The sequence below is a fragment of the Abramis brama genome (assembly GCF_963993115.1).
Source record: "Abramis brama genome assembly, chromosome: 14".
NCBI classification, from domain to species: domain Eukaryota; kingdom Metazoa; phylum Chordata; class Actinopteri; order Cypriniformes; family Leuciscidae; genus Abramis; species Abramis brama.
In genome coordinates, this window is record NC_139976.1 from 5,565,489 (window position 1) to 5,586,727 (window position 21,239).

The 21,239-nt window shown below is 38.8% G+C and overlaps 1 protein-coding gene across 4 annotated transcripts; it reads left to right on the plus strand.

Moving 5' to 3' along the window:
* Positions 1 to 10,839: 10,839 nt before the first annotated feature.
* LOC311096445 (uncharacterized protein) lies at positions 10,840 to 20,402 on the plus strand. Of its 4 annotated transcripts, none has more exons than XM_084135578.1 (11): positions 10,840 to 11,302; positions 11,974 to 12,039; positions 12,256 to 12,345; positions 13,211 to 13,285; positions 13,502 to 13,591; positions 15,954 to 16,059; positions 16,155 to 16,225; positions 16,313 to 16,532; positions 18,081 to 18,227; positions 18,314 to 18,365; positions 20,052 to 20,402. In XM_084135578.1, the coding sequence occupies exons 1-10, from the start codon at positions 11,210 to 11,212 to the stop codon at positions 18,361 to 18,363; spliced, it is 1,008 nt and encodes a 335-aa protein (XP_083991704.1). In that variant the 5' UTR covers positions 10,840 to 11,209; the 3' UTR covers positions 18,364 to 18,365; positions 20,052 to 20,402. The 4 variants fall into 4 exon arrangements, with proteins under 4 accessions (XP_083991704.1, XP_083991706.1, XP_083991705.1 ...); XM_084135580.1 differs by lacking the exons at positions 18,314 to 18,365; positions 20,052 to 20,402 and adding exons at positions 14,785 to 14,859; positions 15,076 to 15,158 and having other exon boundaries at positions 18,081 to 18,220; XM_084135579.1 differs by lacking the exon at positions 18,314 to 18,365.
* The last annotated feature ends 837 nt before the right edge of the window (positions 20,403 to 21,239 follow it).

A 21,239-nucleotide genomic window follows, 5' to 3' on the forward strand; every position in this document is an offset into this window, starting at 1 on the left:
TTGCTTGTGAAAACCAAATGATGGGTCTGTGAGTGGAAACGTGCAGATTAAGGGGCATTAAAGGTATAGTGGAGGATTTTCCCGAATTTTAGAAAAGAACCGCCCTCTCCACTTTTTGAAAAAATGCACATGCGCAACACTCTACCTGCTCCCGAGAGGGAACGCCTATTAAACGTGTGCAAGAGAGAGCATGCACGAGCCTAGTTCTCCTGGTGCACGCTCTGTTTACAAGTTGCTGTTGGCATGGCTCATACAAGCCTACTTTCCAAAAGAAGATTTGCACTTTTTCCACTGTCAGACTCAGAAACATTCATGCAAGACAAAATGTCAAATGCCCTTCCGTGTTTTATTTACTTATTATACTGATCGATTGAGTGAGGACTCAAGACATGATCTGCAATGGAGAAGTAGCTTGTTGCATTTGTGTAATAAATACTATGGTGAACTCATTGGAATTATCAAAAATGAACACACAAGGTTTTAGAACATTTCAGCGTGATACCTTTTACCATTTGGTCATAAGGCTACTTTAGACAAATCGAGACTTTTACTGTGTCTGCAGACTGCGCGGTGCGTGACTTGTGCCAGGGCTAGCATCGCTAATCATAGCTTACATTAACTTTTACTAGCAGTGATTTTAAATGGATTTCTCCAAATAGCATGCCAAACTTTACCTGTCGAGTAGAAACTTTGCGACTGAGGCATCAGTGGGAAGCACAACCTGTGCTTTTAGCGCACGCCAGCATGTGAAATATTCTCCCAAAAACACTCTGGTCTTGTTTCTTTCTTCAGAGGCCTTTCTCTTCTTGTCATACAATTCGTAGACACTTTTTCTCTTGTGACCCTCAGACATTTAAAAAAAAAACGGTGAGAACGGCGAGCTTCAATGAATGGCTGAAACCGTAGCTCACCACACATATACACCTGAAAGTGCGCATGCGCAGAAAGCGACGTACGACGGCCTTGCGTAAACATATCACCAGAATGATTGACAATTAGGAGGACCAATAGTCTTGATGATCCACCCGGAAAAAGAAAATCCTCCACTATACCTTTAATATTATAATAAGATCCTTTTTCTAAAAAGAAGGGGATGTCAGAAGGGGAGTTAAATCTGATTGGCTTATTTTTTGACATGCTTGCAGAAAAAGACTTTCCAAAACAAAGTTACTGGGTTGTCACTTTTCACGTTTTCTGGGTTGGTAGATGCAACGGGGACTCAAAAAGTCAGAATTTTGTAATATGTCCCCTTTAAAATATTTTTTTCCCCTCCAATCTCTTTTTTTTTTTCTACCACCATGTCCCTTTAAGGGCTCTGTAAGAGAGAGACAGTCAGTTAAATGGTTTAAAAGCTTGTCTATACAATTGCCTTCACGTTGTGATCAAAATAACCTAATTATCTGTTTGATCTCTGTACAAACAGACTGAAAAAACTTGTTATCTGTTTTAGGAAAATCAGTGATATTGATCTTGACTTTCTTAGTCATACTATTGGTGACTTACCGGTTGCGGCCTCTATCAACCAACATAATGCTACTTTTACATCTATTCTGGATGAGTTTGCCCCTCTGAAAAAACGTGTTTCTTTAAAGAGATTTTCTCCTTGGTATACATCTGAGTTACGCCAAACGAAGGCTATAGCCAATAGGCAGGAAGTTTGAGCGGAAATACTAAAAAATTTGGCCTAACAGTTCATAGATCAATGTTTGATCAGCATCAGACTTGATTTTTCAAGTTTCAGTGCTGTTCTAAACTTGTTTTGTCAATGAATTCAACTACTTGCATACTTGATTCCCTCCCTACTATACTGTTTTGAAAAGCTGTCTGCCAGTTATTGTACCCCACATCACTGCTATTGTCAATCCTTCACTCAATACAGGGGTTATCTCTCCTGCTCTAAGAATGGCAGCAGTTATGCCAGTTCTTAAAAATCCTGGGAGTGATATTTCTGATCTGTCCAATAACACTGTATACCTATTTCAAATGTACCTTTCCTGGCAAAAGTCCTTGAGTGTGTGGTTGCTGGCCAACTCCAAACTCACCTCTATACGAATAGCCTACTAGAAACTTCTCGATTTGGGTTTAGATCTGGACACAGTATAGACCTCCTTGTTATAGCTGATTCTTGGGCTTGTGGCATTTTGGTTTTGTTATATCTTAATGCTGCATTCGATACCATATGTCACAGCATATTATTGGACAGATTGCATAGGTGGACTGGTCTGTCTGGAACTGTGTTGAACTGGTTTAAATCTCTCAGATCGCTCCCAACTTGTTTACCTGGGTACTAACAGATCTCAGAATGTGCCTTTGTGTCAGGGTGTCCCTCAGGGGTCAGTTTTGGGTCCTGTTTTATTTAGTGTTTATATGCTGCCTCTGGGGCAGATTATTCAGAAGTATGACCTGGAACTATCATTGTTATTTGGATGACACCCAGATTTATATTAGCTCTCAGTCTGATCTCACTTTTTCCTCTTCGTCTCTCTATGGCTGTTTGCTGGAAATCAAGGCGTGGATGAAACAACTTTCTTAAAGGTAGGGTAGGTAGGATTTTTCTAAAAAAAAACATTCCAAATTTGTTTAAACTGTCTTTATATACCAATACATAATTAAAATATAAGTACTCTGAAAGAAAGAGTATAAAAATCGAGTGTCTGTAGACTTCTCACGACTGTTGTAAACACAGCTAATTATTTCCATTCACTCCACCCCCTCCCTTCTGGGCTCCTTTCAAAGCCACGCCCCCAAAACACATGAACGCGCGACGCCAAATGCTCAGGCTCAGGAAGACGCATTTATTTACCTGAGACGAGTGGAGAGGAAGGAGCGCAGTGCATGCAGTGACATCATGTCAGAATCACATGTAATAAAATACCTAACTTTATCACTATAAATATAAACAAATAAGATGGCTTTTAGTACTCACTATCAAGCTAGCATATCGATACTGGTAAAGTTTAAAATATGTTTTGTTTGATTCGGTAACGAGCTATATTTAGGCTATAGGTAACGAGCTATATTTATAAGGCAAAGCTAAAAACAGGTTGCATTGATACACGTTTTTCCATTACCATCAGTTAAACTGTGATGAAGGTGAATTTCGTGTAAGAGTCATAACATATACAGTGTTTTGCATGTAAGAGTTTACATGATGAAAACATTGTTGACTCTGATGAGGACTAACGTTACACTCCGGTGACAAGTACCGCATCGTCGGTTCAAGGACAGGTCCGGGGTCGAGGGCGAAGCAGAGGAGGTCGTTCAAGAGTGCGGGCAACCAGGGTCCGAGGAAGTAGTTTTTGCCTTGTTTGCCTTCGCTGACTGCATATGCAGGTGCTTTGAATTTTGAATGCTCTTTCTCTGCCATAATTTTACTCTTCGTAGGTTCCGCGCCTCTCTTGCACTCCTCAAATCAAACGGGTGCGCGCGCATATGGGCAGATCTTATAGCAACGGGGTGGTAGCCTTGGTTGCGAGAGAGAGTGACAGTCGCCCAAACCAATCAATTGTTTCGTCCCGGATGGAAATAATGAGCTGTGTTTATTGCAGATTAAAAGGTCTACAGTCACTCGATTTTTAAACTCTCTTTTTCAGAGCACTTACATTTTAATTATGTATTGGTATATAAAGACAGTTTAAACAAATTTGAAAAAAAGTTTTTTATAAAAATCCTACCTACCCTACCTGTTCCAAAACTGACATTTTATTAATTGGCACTCCATCTAATGTCAATGAGTGTAATAAACTTTAAGTAGACAATAGTCTAATTTCCCCTTCTGGCCAGGTGTGTAATTTGGGTGTGATTTTTGATGCTCAGATGACATTTAATTCTCATTTTAAAAACATAACCAAGGTTGTTTTTCTTTCCATCTTCAGAACATTGCTCGCATTAGACGTTTTCTCTCTAGGCCTGATGCAGAGAGGCACATCCATGCCCTCATCACATCGAGGCTTGATTATTGTTATTCTCTCTTTGCGGGTTTACCAGCAAGTTCTATTAAGAGGTTGCAATATATACAAAACTCAGCCGCACGTGTTTTGACTTATACATTTTCATGCCATCACATTACCCCTGTGCTCCAGTAACTGCATTGGTTTCCAGTTCAATCACATATTGATTTTAAAATTTTGATTTTAACTTATAAAGCAATACATGGGTTGGCTCCAGATTACATCCATCCATACCCGCTCTCTCTCTCTCTACTCTGCTGGCTCTCTCTCTGTGTCGGCCTCATTGTAAATGGGGGTGGGGGCATTTTCATCTATTAGGAATGCTGCTTCTGTGTATTATTTTAAGAAACTTCTTAAGACATATCTTTTTAGTCAAGCTTTTAATTTATCATTTATTTCTGTGTATTTTTTCTTTTCTTGTTTGATGGTGTAGTTACGGCATATACCAGTAGGGGTAAAGTGGCCCATGCTACCCAGTCCCCTTGCCTTTAACAAATGACATCATAATCCAGGAAGTGACATCACTTTAGAGGGAAAACAACAGCTCATACATGAGTAAGTATCAGCAATGAATTGGATGAGATTGCTGTTTTAATTTTACTGTAAAATCTCATCCTGTTTGATAGAACTGTTACATTACAAAAATCAGCATGATTTTTAAATCCAAATTGCATTTCTGAATAGACCTCTCTCTTTTTTGTCTTACATTATTCTCCTTCTATTTCTCTCAACTCCAGTCCATAACTCTCTCTCTCTGGGGATTTATATGTTGTCAAGCAATCAAGCATTTATTTGGGCCACTCAATCTGCAGGTAAGACTTTTCATTGTGTGTCTTTAGCCTTTGTTTTATTCATCTGGGCACATTTCACGGAGGACAGCTGGTTAAAAATTCATCCTGTCTAATGCACCTTGATTCCTGGTGTAGGAATGAGAATGTCAGAATAAAAGAAAGTGACAATAAAGCCCTGATGTTCCCCGCTGAGGGTTGTGCGCTTCCAAGGCCTCGGCTGATAAAGCTCAATCATTTTGTGCAATCCGTGGACAAAAATACAGCAGGCTCTCCAAAACAACAACATCAGTTATTCAACAGTTTCCATTCCTGGGTTAGATATCAAAATTCTGACAACACAGAAGATCACTCTTCAAAGCTAGCACCTCCTGTGTTAGATCAGCCCACCTGTCATTTTACCTGCAGCTTTTTAGTCCGCGTGAGCCCGTCGACACCACTTGTGTTCGGTTTGTTACCCGCGCGCCTTTTCAGACAGAGAGAAAAATAAATTTGACCCACACAGACGAATGGACAAACTGTTATTGTGCACCAGCAAAGACAGACGAATAAAGCGAGCATAGACGACAAATTCTGAAAATCGGAGAATGATGGCCAATCGTTTTCTCAAAGCTCTTCTCAATGGAATGGCAATGGACCTTTTGTTGTGCCGTTATGGTCAGTTAGTTGTTTTCTATTTGGAAAAGGCATTAACACTTTTCACTGTCACAAGAGAAGCTATGAGCCAAAGATATCTAGAACTCTCTATGAAAGTTTACTGCAGTGAAGAGTTTTGATTCTCTCCCTGAAGAGGCTGGTGCGCTCCTAATCGTTTGATACAGTGCAGGTTGGAGTGTGTAGAGAGAAAAACCTTACGAGGTGATTTATCTGTATGGATCGGCTGTCAGAGAGATAAATCGAGGGAGGCATTAGCTGGAAACATCCCATAGCGCATTGTATGTAGCAGGTTTGGCTCTGGCGTCTGGAAATATTACACCATAACTTTTACAACCAATACTTCGGCCTTGGCTTTTGTAAACTGTGAGAGATCCAAGTGAAAATAGTATATAAATAATACTAAAATATTGTTTGTACAACATCAATGTGTGGGCACGTTCTAGAACAAACACTTTTATTACTTTTTAAAAAATTACTTTTATTACCTTTTGTTCAGGTTTATATATATATATTTTTTTTTTATTATTATTAATTATAATAATTAGATAATGCTTAACGTCATTTATTTATTTATTGTGTACTTACTCACCGTGATATTGTTCCAAACATTGTATGCTGTTATTTTTTCCTTTTTTATTTTGTATTATACCAAATCATTTTATCCATAAACTAGGAGCATCATGACTCATTTCTGTAAAAATACTAACACTAACAGGAAATAAACTGTTTTCGTTCCAGAATGAATGATGAGAGACATAGAGCGCTGTTGACTTTTTAAAGTGCTGGACATGAATTATTTTGTAGTGAAAGTTCTGACCAGGGCAAATGAACCAGCCGCTATATAGCGAAGTCAAATACAGCAGGCTGTCATAATGATGGATATCTGCTCTTATAAACAGGAATGATGGAGCACAGAACAATCTGTTTATGCTGTTTTCATTAGCAAGTTCAGCGGCGGCGGAATTTATTATACCTTGTCTGCATCTTCACCTGAGTAAGGCATCTCAGAGGGAAAAACCTTTTCTTGAAATTAGTTTAGTTACATTTTCTGTTTACTATATTGCACATATGAGGTAATATAAATTCGTACAATATCGTTTCACAAATAAATGTAATCACAGTTGCAGCATCCAATTCACATTTTCCATCTTAAACAGCCTGCAAGATTAATATTAGTATGCATGATGGATTGCATTGAAAATAGTTTGCCAAATGTGTCCATATGGCATAGTTTATCTGGTGAGTTGCATTGTGCATTCATGCATGCTTTTACAGCAATGCAAAAGTCATACAGGTTAAATGAATGTGAGTAAATGATGTCAGTTTTAATTTATTGGGTGAATTATCCCTTTAAAGGGGCACTTCACCGCTGGAAAAATGGGCTTTCAATAAAACTTGGCTGCCTATAAATTAGAAAGGCGAAACAATGTTTGAAATTGGTGCTACTTGAATAGAGAAAAAAGGCTGTTATCTTCTCTTTTGCTGAATAGGTAGGAAAAACTCAACACCCATAATGCACTGGGCATGTTACCATCCAAGGCCTCTCCCACCAGTCTGCTATGGATATGCTTACTACCCCCTTGTTTTATTAAGAAAAACTTCTTAGTAAACTTTTAGTCACAGTGGTGTGTTGACTTGTATTGTTCCCGGGTGCAACAATTTGAAGAGTAAACATTTAGCGGGAGTGAGTTACTTTCAGTTTCAAGTGAAGGATCCAGCAGCTCGTAGGCATCGGCTAAAGGCTGCAAAGAATCGTAAATACGGAGAGAACACCGCGATGGAAAATCTGAAAAACGTAGTGTTTGTAGTAGGGGTGTGACGAGACGCTTACTCCACGAGACGAGACGAGGCACGAGATTGGGTTCACGAGAACGAGACAAGACGAGATTTTTACACAATTTTTAAGAAATCCTCAATGATGAAATATATGAATGGAAAATAGTCTTTTATTCAACTGAAAATCACAAAATGCAAAACAATTTATGTGCATTTTGAAATCAACTTGTAATGAATGTTATTTTACTTCTATTTTAATGAATTCTATGCAGTAAAGGACATGCAAACACTGCAAAATGTTTTGCTATAAACTCTACTTCTCCCTGTACGATTTCACATGAGAAATCTAACTCCTTTCCACAAATCGAACATAAAAAAATAAAACAGTATAAATAAAATAAATATAAATAACTGAAATAACACTTTAAGTGCAAACAGTAAGTGTGTATCCATAATCAAAGTACTGCTCTCTCAAAACTACAAGTTCAAACAGAAACAATTTTTTTCTTCAAGCATGAAAAAGAGATAAATTAACTAAGATAAGCCTAAGATATGGTCATGTTCTTTTTCAAGAATATAAGCATGTCGACGATTTCTGGCAGCAGTTGAGACCTTTGGGCAGGGCTGCACGATATGAGGAAAAGCTGCGATGTGCGATAACATTGTTTAATATTGCGATGTCGATATGACTTTAAGCTATACTGTTCCCATGTATTAGTGCTTTAATAGGTTCTTTGCGTGATAGGTCAAATGTTTATTACCTGCCTGGTTCAGATTACACTATTTTAGCGCGATTTTGGCACGATCCGTTTCGTGGAGACTCGTAAAGGACAACGGGCGTCGGGACGCAAGATTCGATCGTATCATTTCGTATAGTGTGTCATAGTGGGCGACAACGCGTCTGTGATGCTTCACGACATCACGACAGAAAGACTAGCATGTTTAATTTTAACGGTCCTCCACGACGGGTTGAGTGTGAGCGAGAGTGAGTGAGAGTGCGGTTACAGTGAGTGTGCGTGTGTGCGCGCGCGAGTGAGCGTGTGTGTGTGTGTGTGCGCGAGTGAGTGAGTGAGCGAGGGACAGTGAGTGTGTGTGTGTGCGGAGTGTGTGTGTGTGATTGGCCCGGCACACAAATGATTTAAAAGTGGCAGGGGCATCTTCAATACAAATTTCACCCTCACGCTCCATCACGCTGACATCACAACAACTCACGAGACAAAGTTTTTTTTTTTTTTTTTTTTTTTTTTTTTTACTCACGAGACAAAGTTTCACCTCGACGAGAAATCTCGTCGCGTTTTAATCTCGCGAGATCTCGTAACACGAGATCTCGTCACACCCCTAGTTTGTAGTCAACATTTCAAAATGGATGACCACGAACACAGTGTTTTTAGCCAAACAGAGGGGGAAAAAAACTGAAAGAAACGGCCATTCCTCCCAACCCCCGAAGCAAAACGCCATCACGAACAGGTAAAGCTGTTGCCATTGTAGTGTTCAATTTTTACCATAATGTAGACAGTACGATGCAATTTTAGCGATTTACAATAACTGTTCTGTCGATCCGACTGTCCGTAGGCACGGATACAAAAATGCAGTTTAGTTTTCTCGAAAGTCCTGGAGCTGTCAAAAGTCTTAATAAACGAGAATATCTCGGTCCAGGTACTGTAATATGGACAATGAGTAAGCATTTTTCATTTACATATACTACCGACAATGTAACAATACAATGCGGGTTAAAGTTTCACTTTAAGTAGTCTGATGGCAGAAGGTCTGGACTCCCATAGCAGCTTTCATTGGCCAAGGACTGACCAGAGGTCATCTGACTGACATGTAAAGCAACCAATCACAGTTCGTTTTGTTCAGCGTTATGTTTACAGGCGTGAAAATGCAAACGTTGATGTCCCTACTATAAAAAAAAGGTGTGTAAAATTCTTGGATGTATTTTAAAGAGTCTATGCCACAAACTTTACATACTTAACATACTACTTTTGAAAATCTAGCATTTAGTTGATCCTGATAAGCGCTCATTGTCACAGTTGTAAACATGGCGGCTTTCTTCTTCTATGAGGAGGTTTGGCATCACAGCATTTTTGTTTCCAGCCGGACCGTTAAAGTACGTGACACACAAGTCACCCGGAAATCCTGTAGAATTCAACCAATCAGATGACGACTTAGAAACTCCTGAAATGTTTCCAATCTTGTTTTTCCATGTGCATCAGACGTTCAGCCAACGGTCTGAGGGCATGACGTCTGAGGCTGAGTCTACACTTTAAAGTGTCTCACTTTAACCGTGTTCACCCTGTGTGAACTGGGATGCAGTCCAGGACTGAGACACAACTGTCTAGTAGGTGTGTGGATCTATTGTATTGGCTGACAAGTCAGTTAGTAAATCTGTTGCCCTTCAGGAAGAGACAGATGCCTTTGCCCTCAGGATACCCTCAAATTGATTATTAGTAATGCGATTAGCTAACTGAAATGCAAGCCTGTGTTGGTTTTAATTACATTGGTATGAATTATAATCAAATTACTGTAAAATTTAAGCAAAAAGCTTTAATAGAGTATAAGACATTATGAAATAATCAAAGATGAAATGAAGCAAGCTTGAGTCTCTCTCTTCTACCCTCTATTTTGTTCTCGCAGCTCTTTAGGGACACTTTTGAATGCCAAGTACATGCTGAAACAGGCAGAACTATGAGGCTCAATCTCCTTCTGCTACTTCTCACAGCATGTAATTTTACTAAAGACATGCTGGCAGTTTCCTGGGAACACAAACCTAAATTCATAATAATAATACACTCAATCAAATATATGCAATATGCCTATTGTTTGCCTCTCTGGAGCTGAGGGACATATTGGAGAGTCAGTGCTGGTTTAGTTAAGTCTATCAATATTGCTCTTGTGTTATACCTTGTCTTTCAGTTTAGGTTTTATCCTTTAGCGTTCAATTGATCTTAATCCTTTATGTCATTATAAGATTTTATGGGAGGTACTCCATGCAGGGAGGGAAGTTGAACAACAAAGAACAGAGATTTTGTCCATAAATAAATATAAAATTGTTAATTTTCATAGCAAATTAATAATGTTTCAAAGTCTAAATAGTTTTGTGACTAATTATTGAGGTCAGTAAGATTTTTTATGTTTTTGAAGTCTCTTATGCTCACCAAGGCTGATTTTAAAAAAAAATCTATATGAAATAGTATTACCATTCAAAATAATTGTTTTTTATTTTAATATTTTAAAATCGAATTTATTCTTGTTATGCAAAGCTGATTTTTCAGCATCATTATTCTAGTCTTATTGTCACAGATTATTTGGAAATCATTTGAAACATTTCTTCTTATAATTATCAATGTTGAAAACAGTTGTGCTGGTTATTATTTTCTGGAAACCTTGATTTTTTTTTTTTGATTTTTTTTTTTTCCAGGATTCTTTGATGAACAGAAATTTCTAAAGAACACTTTATTTAAAATAGAAATCTTTCATAACATTATACAATCTTTTATATATATATAAAAGATTGTTTACCAGGCCACACACACACACACAACAGGGTTTACCAGGCCACACACACACACACACACACACACACACACACACACACACTCACACACACTCACACATACATACTGTATATATACATGTATGTATGTATGTGTGAGTGTGTGTGTGTGTGTGTGTGTGTGTGTTGGTATATGTGGTTTACATGGACAACACGCCAGACATTTCACCTGGGCTCCACGGACCTAAGGGTAATACGGGGACTATGCCAAGGTCCTCGTAAATCAAAGAGTGTAACTGCATTTGTTAGTGTCTGAACAACATATATTCTCTTTTTCTTTGAAAGTCCTCATTTACCACTTGACCTGATTTTGAGTGTATCCCAGTGTATAGAACAGCGACCCCACAGCTGGGTTTTATATTGCAGTTTCATACACATTTCTGATACACACGGTGCATTTTGGCGGGCCGTCTTGTGATTGGCTGGTTTGCGCATGTGGGCGGTAACAAACGGAAGTCGACGGGAAGCTCCGCCCACAGCACATGGCCCAGCTGTCGCTAATTAAATACCTAATGGACCACACCTCGGAAGTGTCAGCTCGACGTCGTTGGATTTACTGGATTAAATACATACAGGTAATAATTATATTTATAAATATAGTTGCATTTTTGCATTAAGTGTTTCTTATTTGCAAGAAATTGTAACTTGTAACTTACAATTACTGTAAAATGCTATATATTTACCACAATGTTAGCTGAGCTAGCTTGAGTGGCTATCAACATATCCTGCTCATTAAGCCTCAGGCTAAAGAGGTGGAGGACAGCAGGTAGAGATGAGGACAGAAGTAACATTGCCAGCAAGTCAAATTTGGTAGTTTTGTTTTTAAAATGAAAGCTAGCTAGGTTAAGTTGAGCTTGTGGCTACCGCATGGCTTAATGAGCAAGGCGTAGCTAGTTAAAGCCTTAACTTTTATTACAGACATTGTGTTTGTTTTATAGAATTAAATACTTTCTTAGTAGCCCACATTATTTTTTTTAAATATGAAGTTGCAGTGACACAGGAAGGCTGTTATATCATTAATATGAGTACTTTCAGGCCATTAAATAAATGTAATGTGTTTATGATGTTCTGTTAGTGTACTAAACCTGTAAGATAAATTAATTGGTACCTAGTAACCAACCACAATGATCAATATACAAAACATGAGGGGCAACAGACCTGACAAGTATCTTGTGCAGTGTGTAGAGTGTTATATATATATATTATATTATTATTATTATTATTATATATTTTTTCCTTTTTACAGGGCCTTGATGATGAAATGGCCCCAAAGATGTGTGGCACCACAAATCCCCCTTCCACAACTGAAGAGGTATGTCCTCACAAAAGATAGATTTTTATTAATATCTTGCACTTGATTGTTAATATCAAAGACGTTGTCAGTGAGTTTTAAAGCAAGGTTTTCCTCCGTCTTTCTGTCAACAGTAGAATGGTTTATTTTTTTACTCAGACGTCAAATGTCCTCTCTAGTATCACGCTCCCAGGACTTTCTCTTTATTGTCCTTTGTCTCTGTTTCATCTTCTACAGCTGACCACTGAGAGCAAGTGCACCCATACAGCCGCCAGCCACCCGAATCAGACTAGTCCAGAGCTCAGCCCACTCACCAAGGTTGGAGAGGTAAATTAAATCTCATGTACAACTTATTTGTGGCAAAATGTTAAATCTGCCAACCTATTTCAATGTGTGTGTGTGTGTGTGTGTGTGTGTGTGTGTGGTCGCCTGAGCAGAACATGCTTTATGTGGACAGTCGCCTGAGCAGAACATGCTTTATGTGGACAGTCGCCTGAGCAGAACATGCTTTATGTGGACAGTCGCCTGAGTAGAACATGCTTTATGTGGACAATGGAATGGAAGGACATTTGTCTAAATGTGCCTTTTCAAGCTTCAGTCAGTATAATATCTGAGTGTATGTGTATCAAACACTGAACCCCACCCAAACATGACTTGGGAGGTCCATGCAGTTTAGAGGGTTCCGTCCCCAGAGGCATCACTTTGGTTTTTAAGAACACTTGGACTGCCTGCATTGGATCTTTATGTTGGTTTAATGTGAATGCTAAGTCGTTTGGTTACATGTAATGGAAAGGCACCCATTCAACAGCACTGACGAAAATTCATGACAAGATGTCATTTAAAAGAATCATAGCAAATCTAAGAACTATAAAAGGACTAACCCCTCACTCCATGTAAAAGCTTAGTCAATTATTCTAGAATTGCAATCATTCTACGAAGTTGGCTGACAATAGATAAACAACAAAGTAATCAAATGCTGTATTCATCAGAGTGTAGTTTTCATAGTCTACAGACTGTAGTCATGTGGCCTGTTCAGTGTCTAAAGAACCGTTTCAGAGACTACATGTTTTCCACAAAACACTCACTGAAATACAGCCATGATATCTTTTCACTGAATGCTACACAGGGAACATCTTGTCTTGAAGATATTTATTATAATTTATCTTTTTTTGTTGTTTTTTCCTTTTTACAGGGCCTTGATGATGAAATGGCCCCAAAGATGTGTGGCACCACAAATCCCCCATCCACAACTGATGACACTGAAGAGGTATGTCCTCACAAAAGATAGATTTTTATTAATATCTTGCTCTTGATTGTTAATATCAAAGACGTTGTCAGTGAGTTTTAAAGCAAGGTTTTCCTCCGTCTTTCTGTCAACAGTAGAATGGTTTATTTTTTTACTCAGACGTCAAATGTCCTCTCTAGTATCACGCTCCCAGGACTTTCTCTTTATTGTCCTTTGTCTCTGTTTCATCTTCTACAGCTGACCACTGAGAGCAAGTGCACCCATACAGCCGCCAGCCACCCGAATCAGACTAGTCCAGAGCTCAGCCCACTCACCAAGGTTGGAGAGGTAAATTAAATCTCATGTACAACTTATTTGTGGCAAAATGTTAAATCTGCCAACCTATTTCAATGTGTGTGTGTGTGTATGTGTGTGTGTAGTCGCCTGAGTAGAACATGCTTTACGTGGACAATCGCCTGAGTAGAACATGCTTTACGTGGACAATCGCCTGAGTAGAACGTGCTTTATGTGGACAGTCGCCTGAGTAGAACGTGCTTTATGTGGACAGTCGCCTGAGTAGAACATGCTTTATGTGGACAGTCGCCTGAGTAGAACGTGCTTTATGTGGACAGTCGCCTGAGTAGAACATGCTTTACGTGGACAATCGCCTGAGTAGAACATGCTTTATGTGGACAGTCGCCTGAGTAGAACGTGCTTTATGTGGACAGTCGCCTGAGTAGAACGTGCTTTATGTGGACAGTCGCCTGAGTAGAACGTGCTTTATGTGGACAGTCGCCTGAGTAGAACATGCTTTACGTGGACAATCGCCTGAGTAGAACATGCTTTATGTGGACAGTCGCCTGAGTAGAACGTGCTTTATGTGGACAATGGAATGGAAGGACATTTGTATAAATGTGCCTTTTCAAGCTTCAGTCAGTATAATATCTGAGTGTATGTGTATCAAACACTGAACCCCACCCAAACATGACTTGGGAGGTCCATGCAGTTTAGAGGGTCCCGTCCCCAGAGGCATCACTTTGGTTTTTAAGAACACTTGGACTGCCTGCATTGGATCTTTATGTTGGTTTAATGTGAATGCTAAGTCGTTTGGTTACATGTAATGGAAAGGCACCCTATTAGTTATACTGGGCTAGAAGAAGTCAGCTCCTGACACTGAGGCTAACCACAAATTCCCCATCTACAATTTAAAAATATGAAGAAGGTATATCTTCATATAGGATATGCTTTAAATAAGCTGCATTCAAACATTCAAAGGAAAAAAACAAAAACTCAGATAATATCTACAAGGGCTAATTTCTGTACAAACCTTCAATTTCAATCTCATCCAGTGACTTCCCCTGCATGCTGCAAAGGTTTCCTTTCTCCATTTGACAAAAGCAGTTTGGAAATCTTAGCAAGTTGTGTTGTGGGAACTGGTAATCTGTAGAAGTCGCGGTGAACATGAATGTGTTCATCAGAGTGTAGTTTTCATAGTCTGTGGTCTACAATATTTTGTTTATTTGTTTTTTTCCTTTTTACAGGGCCTTGATCATGAAATGGCCCCAAAGATGTGTGGTACCACAAATCCCCCTCCCACAACTGATGACACTGAAGAGGTATGTCCTCACAAAAGATAGATTTTTATTAATATCTTGCACTTGATTGTTAATATCAAAGACGTTGTCATTGAGTTTTAAAGCAAGGTTTTCCTCCGTCTTTCTGTCAACAGTAGAATGGTTTATTTTTTTACTCAGACGTCAAATGTCCTCTCTAGTATCACGCTCCCAGGACTTTCTCTTTATTGTCCTTTGTCTCTGTTTCATCTTCTACAGCTGACCACTGAGAGCAAGTGCACCCATACAGCCGCCAGCCACCCGAATCAGACTAGTCCAGAGCTCAGCCCACTCACTGAGCGGTAAGGTTGGAGAGGTAAATTAAATCTCATGTACAACTTATTTGTGGCAAAATGTTAAATCTGCCAACCTATTTCAATGTGTGTGTGTGTGTATGTGTGTGTGTAGTCGCCTGAGTAGAACATGCTTTACGTGGACAATCGCCTGAGTAGAACATGCTTTATGTGGACAGTCGCCTGAGTAGAACGTGCTTTATGTGGACAATGGAATGGAAGGACATTTGTATAAATGTGCCTTTTCAAACTTCAGTCAGTATAATATCTGAGTGTATGTGTATCAAACACTGAACCCCACCCAAACATGACTTGGGAGGTCCATGCAGTTTAGAGGGTCCCGTCCCCAGAGGCATCACTTTGGTTTTTAAGAACACTTGGACTGCCTGCATTGGATCTTTATGTTGGTTTAATGTGAATGCTAAGTCGTTTGGTTACATGTAATGGAAAGGCACCCTATTAGTTATACTGGGCTAGAAGAAGTCAGCTCCTGACACTGAGGCTAACCACAAATTCCCCATCTACAATTTAAAAATATGAAGAAGGTATATCTTCATATAGGAAATGCTTTAAATAAGCTGCATATAAATAAGATGCGCTATAAATAACAAAATACAATGCAATAAAAGGGTAATCATATGTATCAGGTAAATTAAATGTCACATTGGTATTGGATTTAAAATTAGATATCGACATGTTAATATGAAATATCTTTCTGTCCAAACTATGTGGCGTAAATATGAAATATCTTTGTCCAAACTAAGTGGCATAAGTAAACACTACAATAAAAATTTTTGCCAACAGTGTCAAAAACACCGCCTTGTGTGCGCAACAGTATCCTCCTTGGACAAGTGTGTTCGTTGTGTGGGACCCGTATCTTCCTTCAAGTGGCTTGGCTATCGATGCACAGGTTAGATATTTACTGAATTAGTATAGAGTGTGTTGTGCTCTAACCACTTAAATAGACCTGCAGTGTTAACATTATTTTACTCAAATGTGTTCCAGTTTGTTCAGGGGTCTGGCATAAATCCTGCCTCAAGCAAATTAAAAGAGATGACTTTAACAGCACAGCACAGGTGAGTATCTACTAAGTGAGTGTTGAACTTGAACTGTCTATAAGATTCAATCACCATGTAAAATAATTTGCTTTCTCACCAATTCAGGCGCAGCAGTCTCCTAAGGCTTCTGATGATGAACTGCTGTCAGTTCAGGACAAAGTTCCACATCCAGCATTGGACCAAATATCATCTGATGATGCTGAGGACATGTCTGACAAGGAATACATACCTGATTCGGAGTCAGAATATTCTTTGTCATTACTTGCTAGTAAAGGAAACCTTTGCAGCATCCAGGGGAAGTCACTGGATGAGATTGAAATTGAAGGTTTGTACAGAAATTAGCCCTTGTAGATATTATCTGAGTTTTTGTTTTTTTAGATAAACATCTAGACTTGGCGTAGTTAGCATCCCTTTCCAAGAAAAAAAAAAATCACCTTTCATGTCCAAGTATGAGTCGAGGACTACTATTCAGAAATATAAACTTAAGTCTACAGTATGGCTGGACAGTAATTCAAAATTATGTTTGTGTAGGTGCAGTCAAATTACTTTAAATATTAACCTAATATCATATTGTGTAATCATTTATCTTATGTGCTCATGGACCACATTAAACATAAACGCAGGTATAATAGCTCAAAACTACTCAAGTAAAAATAGTTACTTTGCAAAAAGTACAAAACCAAGTACTATCTTTTCCTTATTTGATGTGGCTATTTCAACCACAGATTTTTATGTCCAGCTATTTATGAGAGTTTTACCAGAGCTGTAAACTATTTGAGTAAATGTAATTAGCAACTGTACTTGAGTATATTTTTGGCTACTTTGTAGTTGTACTGAGTATCAAAGATATTAGCTAATTTTACTCTACTTGACTACATTTTTGAAGAAGTAAATGTACTTTTTACTCCAATACATTTGTGATGAGTAATGCAATTACAAATTACATTTTGCATGGCACCTAACTTTTCTTTATGGCAAAAACAAACTGCTGCAGAAAGTGATATTTCCATCTAAGTGGCATTGACTGAACTATATCTTGTGCGTTTTGCCCTTACTCACCCAAACTTTTCAACAAGTCTACTTTACGCGAATGCGAGTGCATTAGTAGGTGCTAAATCGCAGACGTTTGATTTAGATCAGGACTGCAGCCAGTGATGAGTCCAAAACCAGCACATCCAGTGCAATTAGACTTTGACTATTTAATTTTACTTAACAATTTTTTTTATCCACATTATTGACAAGGCCTTTTTGAAGGATATTGGTTTACGTGTGGCCTTTTTGTGCACTTGAGCTTAACTGAGACTTGAGAGTTTGTAAATGCTTAAATAGATAGTTCACCCAAAAATGAAAATTGTCATCATTTACTCACCCTCAAGTTGTTCCAAACTTGTCTTTGTTCTGCTGTAGTAGTCAATGGCTGGCAAAATCTACTTGGTTACAAAATATCTATCTTTGTGTACAGCAGAACAAAGAAATGTATACAGGTTTGGAACAACTTGAGGTTGACTACATGAAGACAGAATTTTCATTTTTGGGTGAACAATCCCTTTAAGAGGCTGTTGTGTCGACCCTGATTTATTAGACTATTGAGGTGTTCAGTTTTATTTAGATTTTAGAAAATAAACATGACTTCTCATTTTACAAATCAATTGTTTCTTATTTTCACCTGCCTGTCTCAGGTGTCAAGGACTAGTGCATCTTTGAGCCTAGATTTAGTATAAGTAATACTAAAGTATTGTTAATCACTTTTACTCGTATTGGTATTGGTGACTTGTAATCGAGTAATTTATGCTGCAAGGTATCTGTCTTTTTACTCAAGTATGGTTTTCAAGTACTCTTTCCACCTCTGAGTTTTACTAATGCCATTTTCCAGATGAGATTGCGTTAAGTGATGCTGAAGACAGTGGGAGTGAATCTGATGACAGCAACACAGATCTCACCGCATCAGAGCTTGGAACTGTGGAGCCTATGGATATTGACTCTACAACCACAGAGCAAGACCATGACATGGGAGACTTTGGTATGTTAACTCAATTCATAGTCTCTGCTGATAAAATGTATTTTTTCCTGTGACAAAAGTAACTTGTTAAATTATGTTTTCAACAGGATCAGTGTCATTTGTGTTGTCCACAGTAAGTGAGTGTACCTCCCTCTGAAGGTAAGATTCAGATTCAAGAGGTTTATTGTCTATGCACAGAAGAAACACACTGGTTTATACCCTACAATGAAATTCTTACTTTGCCCAACTCCCTTAAAGGGATACTTCACCATTTTTTCATATTAAACCATTATTCCCTTAACTAAGATGAGTTGATGCATACCTCTCTCGTCTCAGTGCGTGCACTTAATCGCTCTGGCGCGCGGCGACAGTTTGATAGCACTTAGCTTAGCCCAGTTCATTCATTAGGGACCAAACAGAGATGAAGCTAGAAGCGACCAAACACCTCCACATCCTAACCCTAACCCTTACAGTTACACGACCAAGTATGGTGACACAAAATAAAACGTGGCGCTTTTCTAAGCGGGTAAAAAGGATAACTATAATGTATGGCGGAATAGCACTTCGACTCGCGCAGTAAAAAGTCACGTTGGTGACTGACAGAAGTGAGAGGGAGAGGATTTTTCAAGTGTGACTTTTTACTGCGCCGAGTCGAAGTGCTATTGAGTCCCAAGTGCTATTCCGCCATACATTATAGGTATCCTTTTTACCCGCTTAGAAAAGCGCCACGTTTTATTTTGTCACCATACTTGGTTGTGTAACTACTCGACTTACTGTATTTAAATAGGGAAAACGTGGAGGTGTTTGGTCGCTTCTAGCTTCATCTCTGTTTGGTCCCTAATGAATGAACTGGGCTAAGCTAAGTGCTATCAAAGTGCTGCCGCGCGCCAGAGCGATTGAGTGCACGCACTGAGACGAGAGAGGTATGTATCAACTCGTCTTAGTTAAGGGAATAACAGTTTAATATGAAAAAACAGTGAAGTATCCCTTTAACAGAAGGATTATTATGCACGTCTTTGTGATGTTTTCAACTATCAAAATGCAAGAGTAATCTTAAAGAAAGAGATATGAATAAATAGCCCTAAATTTAACTGTACTGCATTTGTACAAGACATCTTGTCTGCAAGGGAGCATATACACTTACTTTATTATCAGGAAATGTATACTGAATTTGAGATAAAAGTAAAGTTACCTCCTTCTCTTCACATGTTCTCTTGATTGCCCATGAGTACGTTCTATTAATTCTCTTTTTGGCAAGTTGGTTAAAAGACTAAAAATAAATTGGTCTGGATGACTGAGACACAACATGCCACAAAATCTGGAAGATTAAGAGGTTAAAAGTAGTATTAAGCTGATTGTTACGTACAGTTTCAATTTCAAGACTAAACTTTCAGACCAAGTTCCAACACTATTTAGCTAACCTTATGAAATCAGATTTAAACTGAGAATCAGACCTTAAACCCCATAGTCTTGGTTTCATTTAAAATACAGTGTGTTGAAGTACAATGCCAAAATTACTTAAGACATGTTACTAATTGTAGTATTACTTACTGTTAATTTAGTTATGAATTAATTCAAATAGCAAAAGGTTTGGCCACATAAATAGATGAACAGCAAAGACATTCTAAAAATACACTCCATATTGTCCACACTCTAATGTGGGTTAATAAAGTTGGTGAAATCACATCGAGTGAGACACCAACTGATACCCAGAGTGAATTAAGAAAAGTAAACTGCAATTTCTTGTCAACTGTGGCATTAACTGAACTCATGTTTTGATGGCTTCAACTGGACAACACATTTTGTTTGTGATTTATATTCTTTTTTTGTTTGCCTATCTTCCAGGGAATTATGCTGATGAGGAACATGGATCCAGATGAGTGGCGAAGAAAGTGTGGTCTAAGGCTGAGGTCGCCGCAGTAATGCGACACTTCAAAGGTCATGTAAGCATGGGAAAACTGGCCACCTAAACTGAACGCAGTCACTGCAAACTGGTGGAAGACCCCGTGTTGGCACAAAGAACAGTGCAAAATATAAGGGACTTTGTACGAAATAGAGGAATAGCTGCACAGAGGCAGTCAGAAAAAAAAAGATTTAAATACACTGACAATTGTGGTGGTGTTTCTATGTTTGTGTTAAAGGAACACGCCAACCTTTTGGGACTTTAGCTTATTCACCGTATCCCCCAGAGTTAGATAAGTCCACACACACCCTTCTCATCTCCGCGCGGCCTGTAACTCTGTCTGACGCACCCACCGCTAGCCTAGCTTAGCACAAACGCTGGAGGTAAACGGCTCCAGCTAGCATACTGCTCCCAATAAGTGACAGAATAACGCCAACATTCTCCTATTTACATGTTGTGATTTGTATAGTCACTGTGTGTACGAATAACAAGGTCACATGATACACAGCCGTCTTCTAACCGTATACACACTGGGAACTATATTCTCATAGATTTTACTATATAGAAGGCGAAGCACTGCTGGCTGGAGTGATTAGCGCAACCCTCTGAGCGAACTCTCTGCTCCTCAACACGGGCTTCTCAGGTCCTGCGAGCAAATCCCTCCGCCCAAGTAGCAGTGCTTCGTCTTCTGAGAATATAGTTCCCAGTATGTATACGGTTAGAAGATGTCCATGTCTCATGTGACCTTGTTATTTGTACATGCTGTGACTATACAAATCACAACATGTCAATAGGAAAATGTTGGCGTTATTTTGTCACTTATTGGGAGCAGTATGCTAGCTGGAGCCGTTTACCTCCAGTCTTTGTGCTAAGCTAGGCTAGCGGTGGGTGCGTCAGACAGAGTTACGGCACACACCGAGATGAGAAGGGTGTGTGTGGACTTATCTAACTCTGGGGGATACGGCGAATAAGCTTAAGACCCAAAAGTCCAAAGTCACAAAAGCAAACTGTTAAACAGTTTTTAGTTTTTTTTATATTTTATTTATTTTTTGTTATGAGCAACCATGGGTATTTTGAAGTTGGGTAAGAATAACTTATTTGATTAAATAAACTTAACTTAATTTAATTTA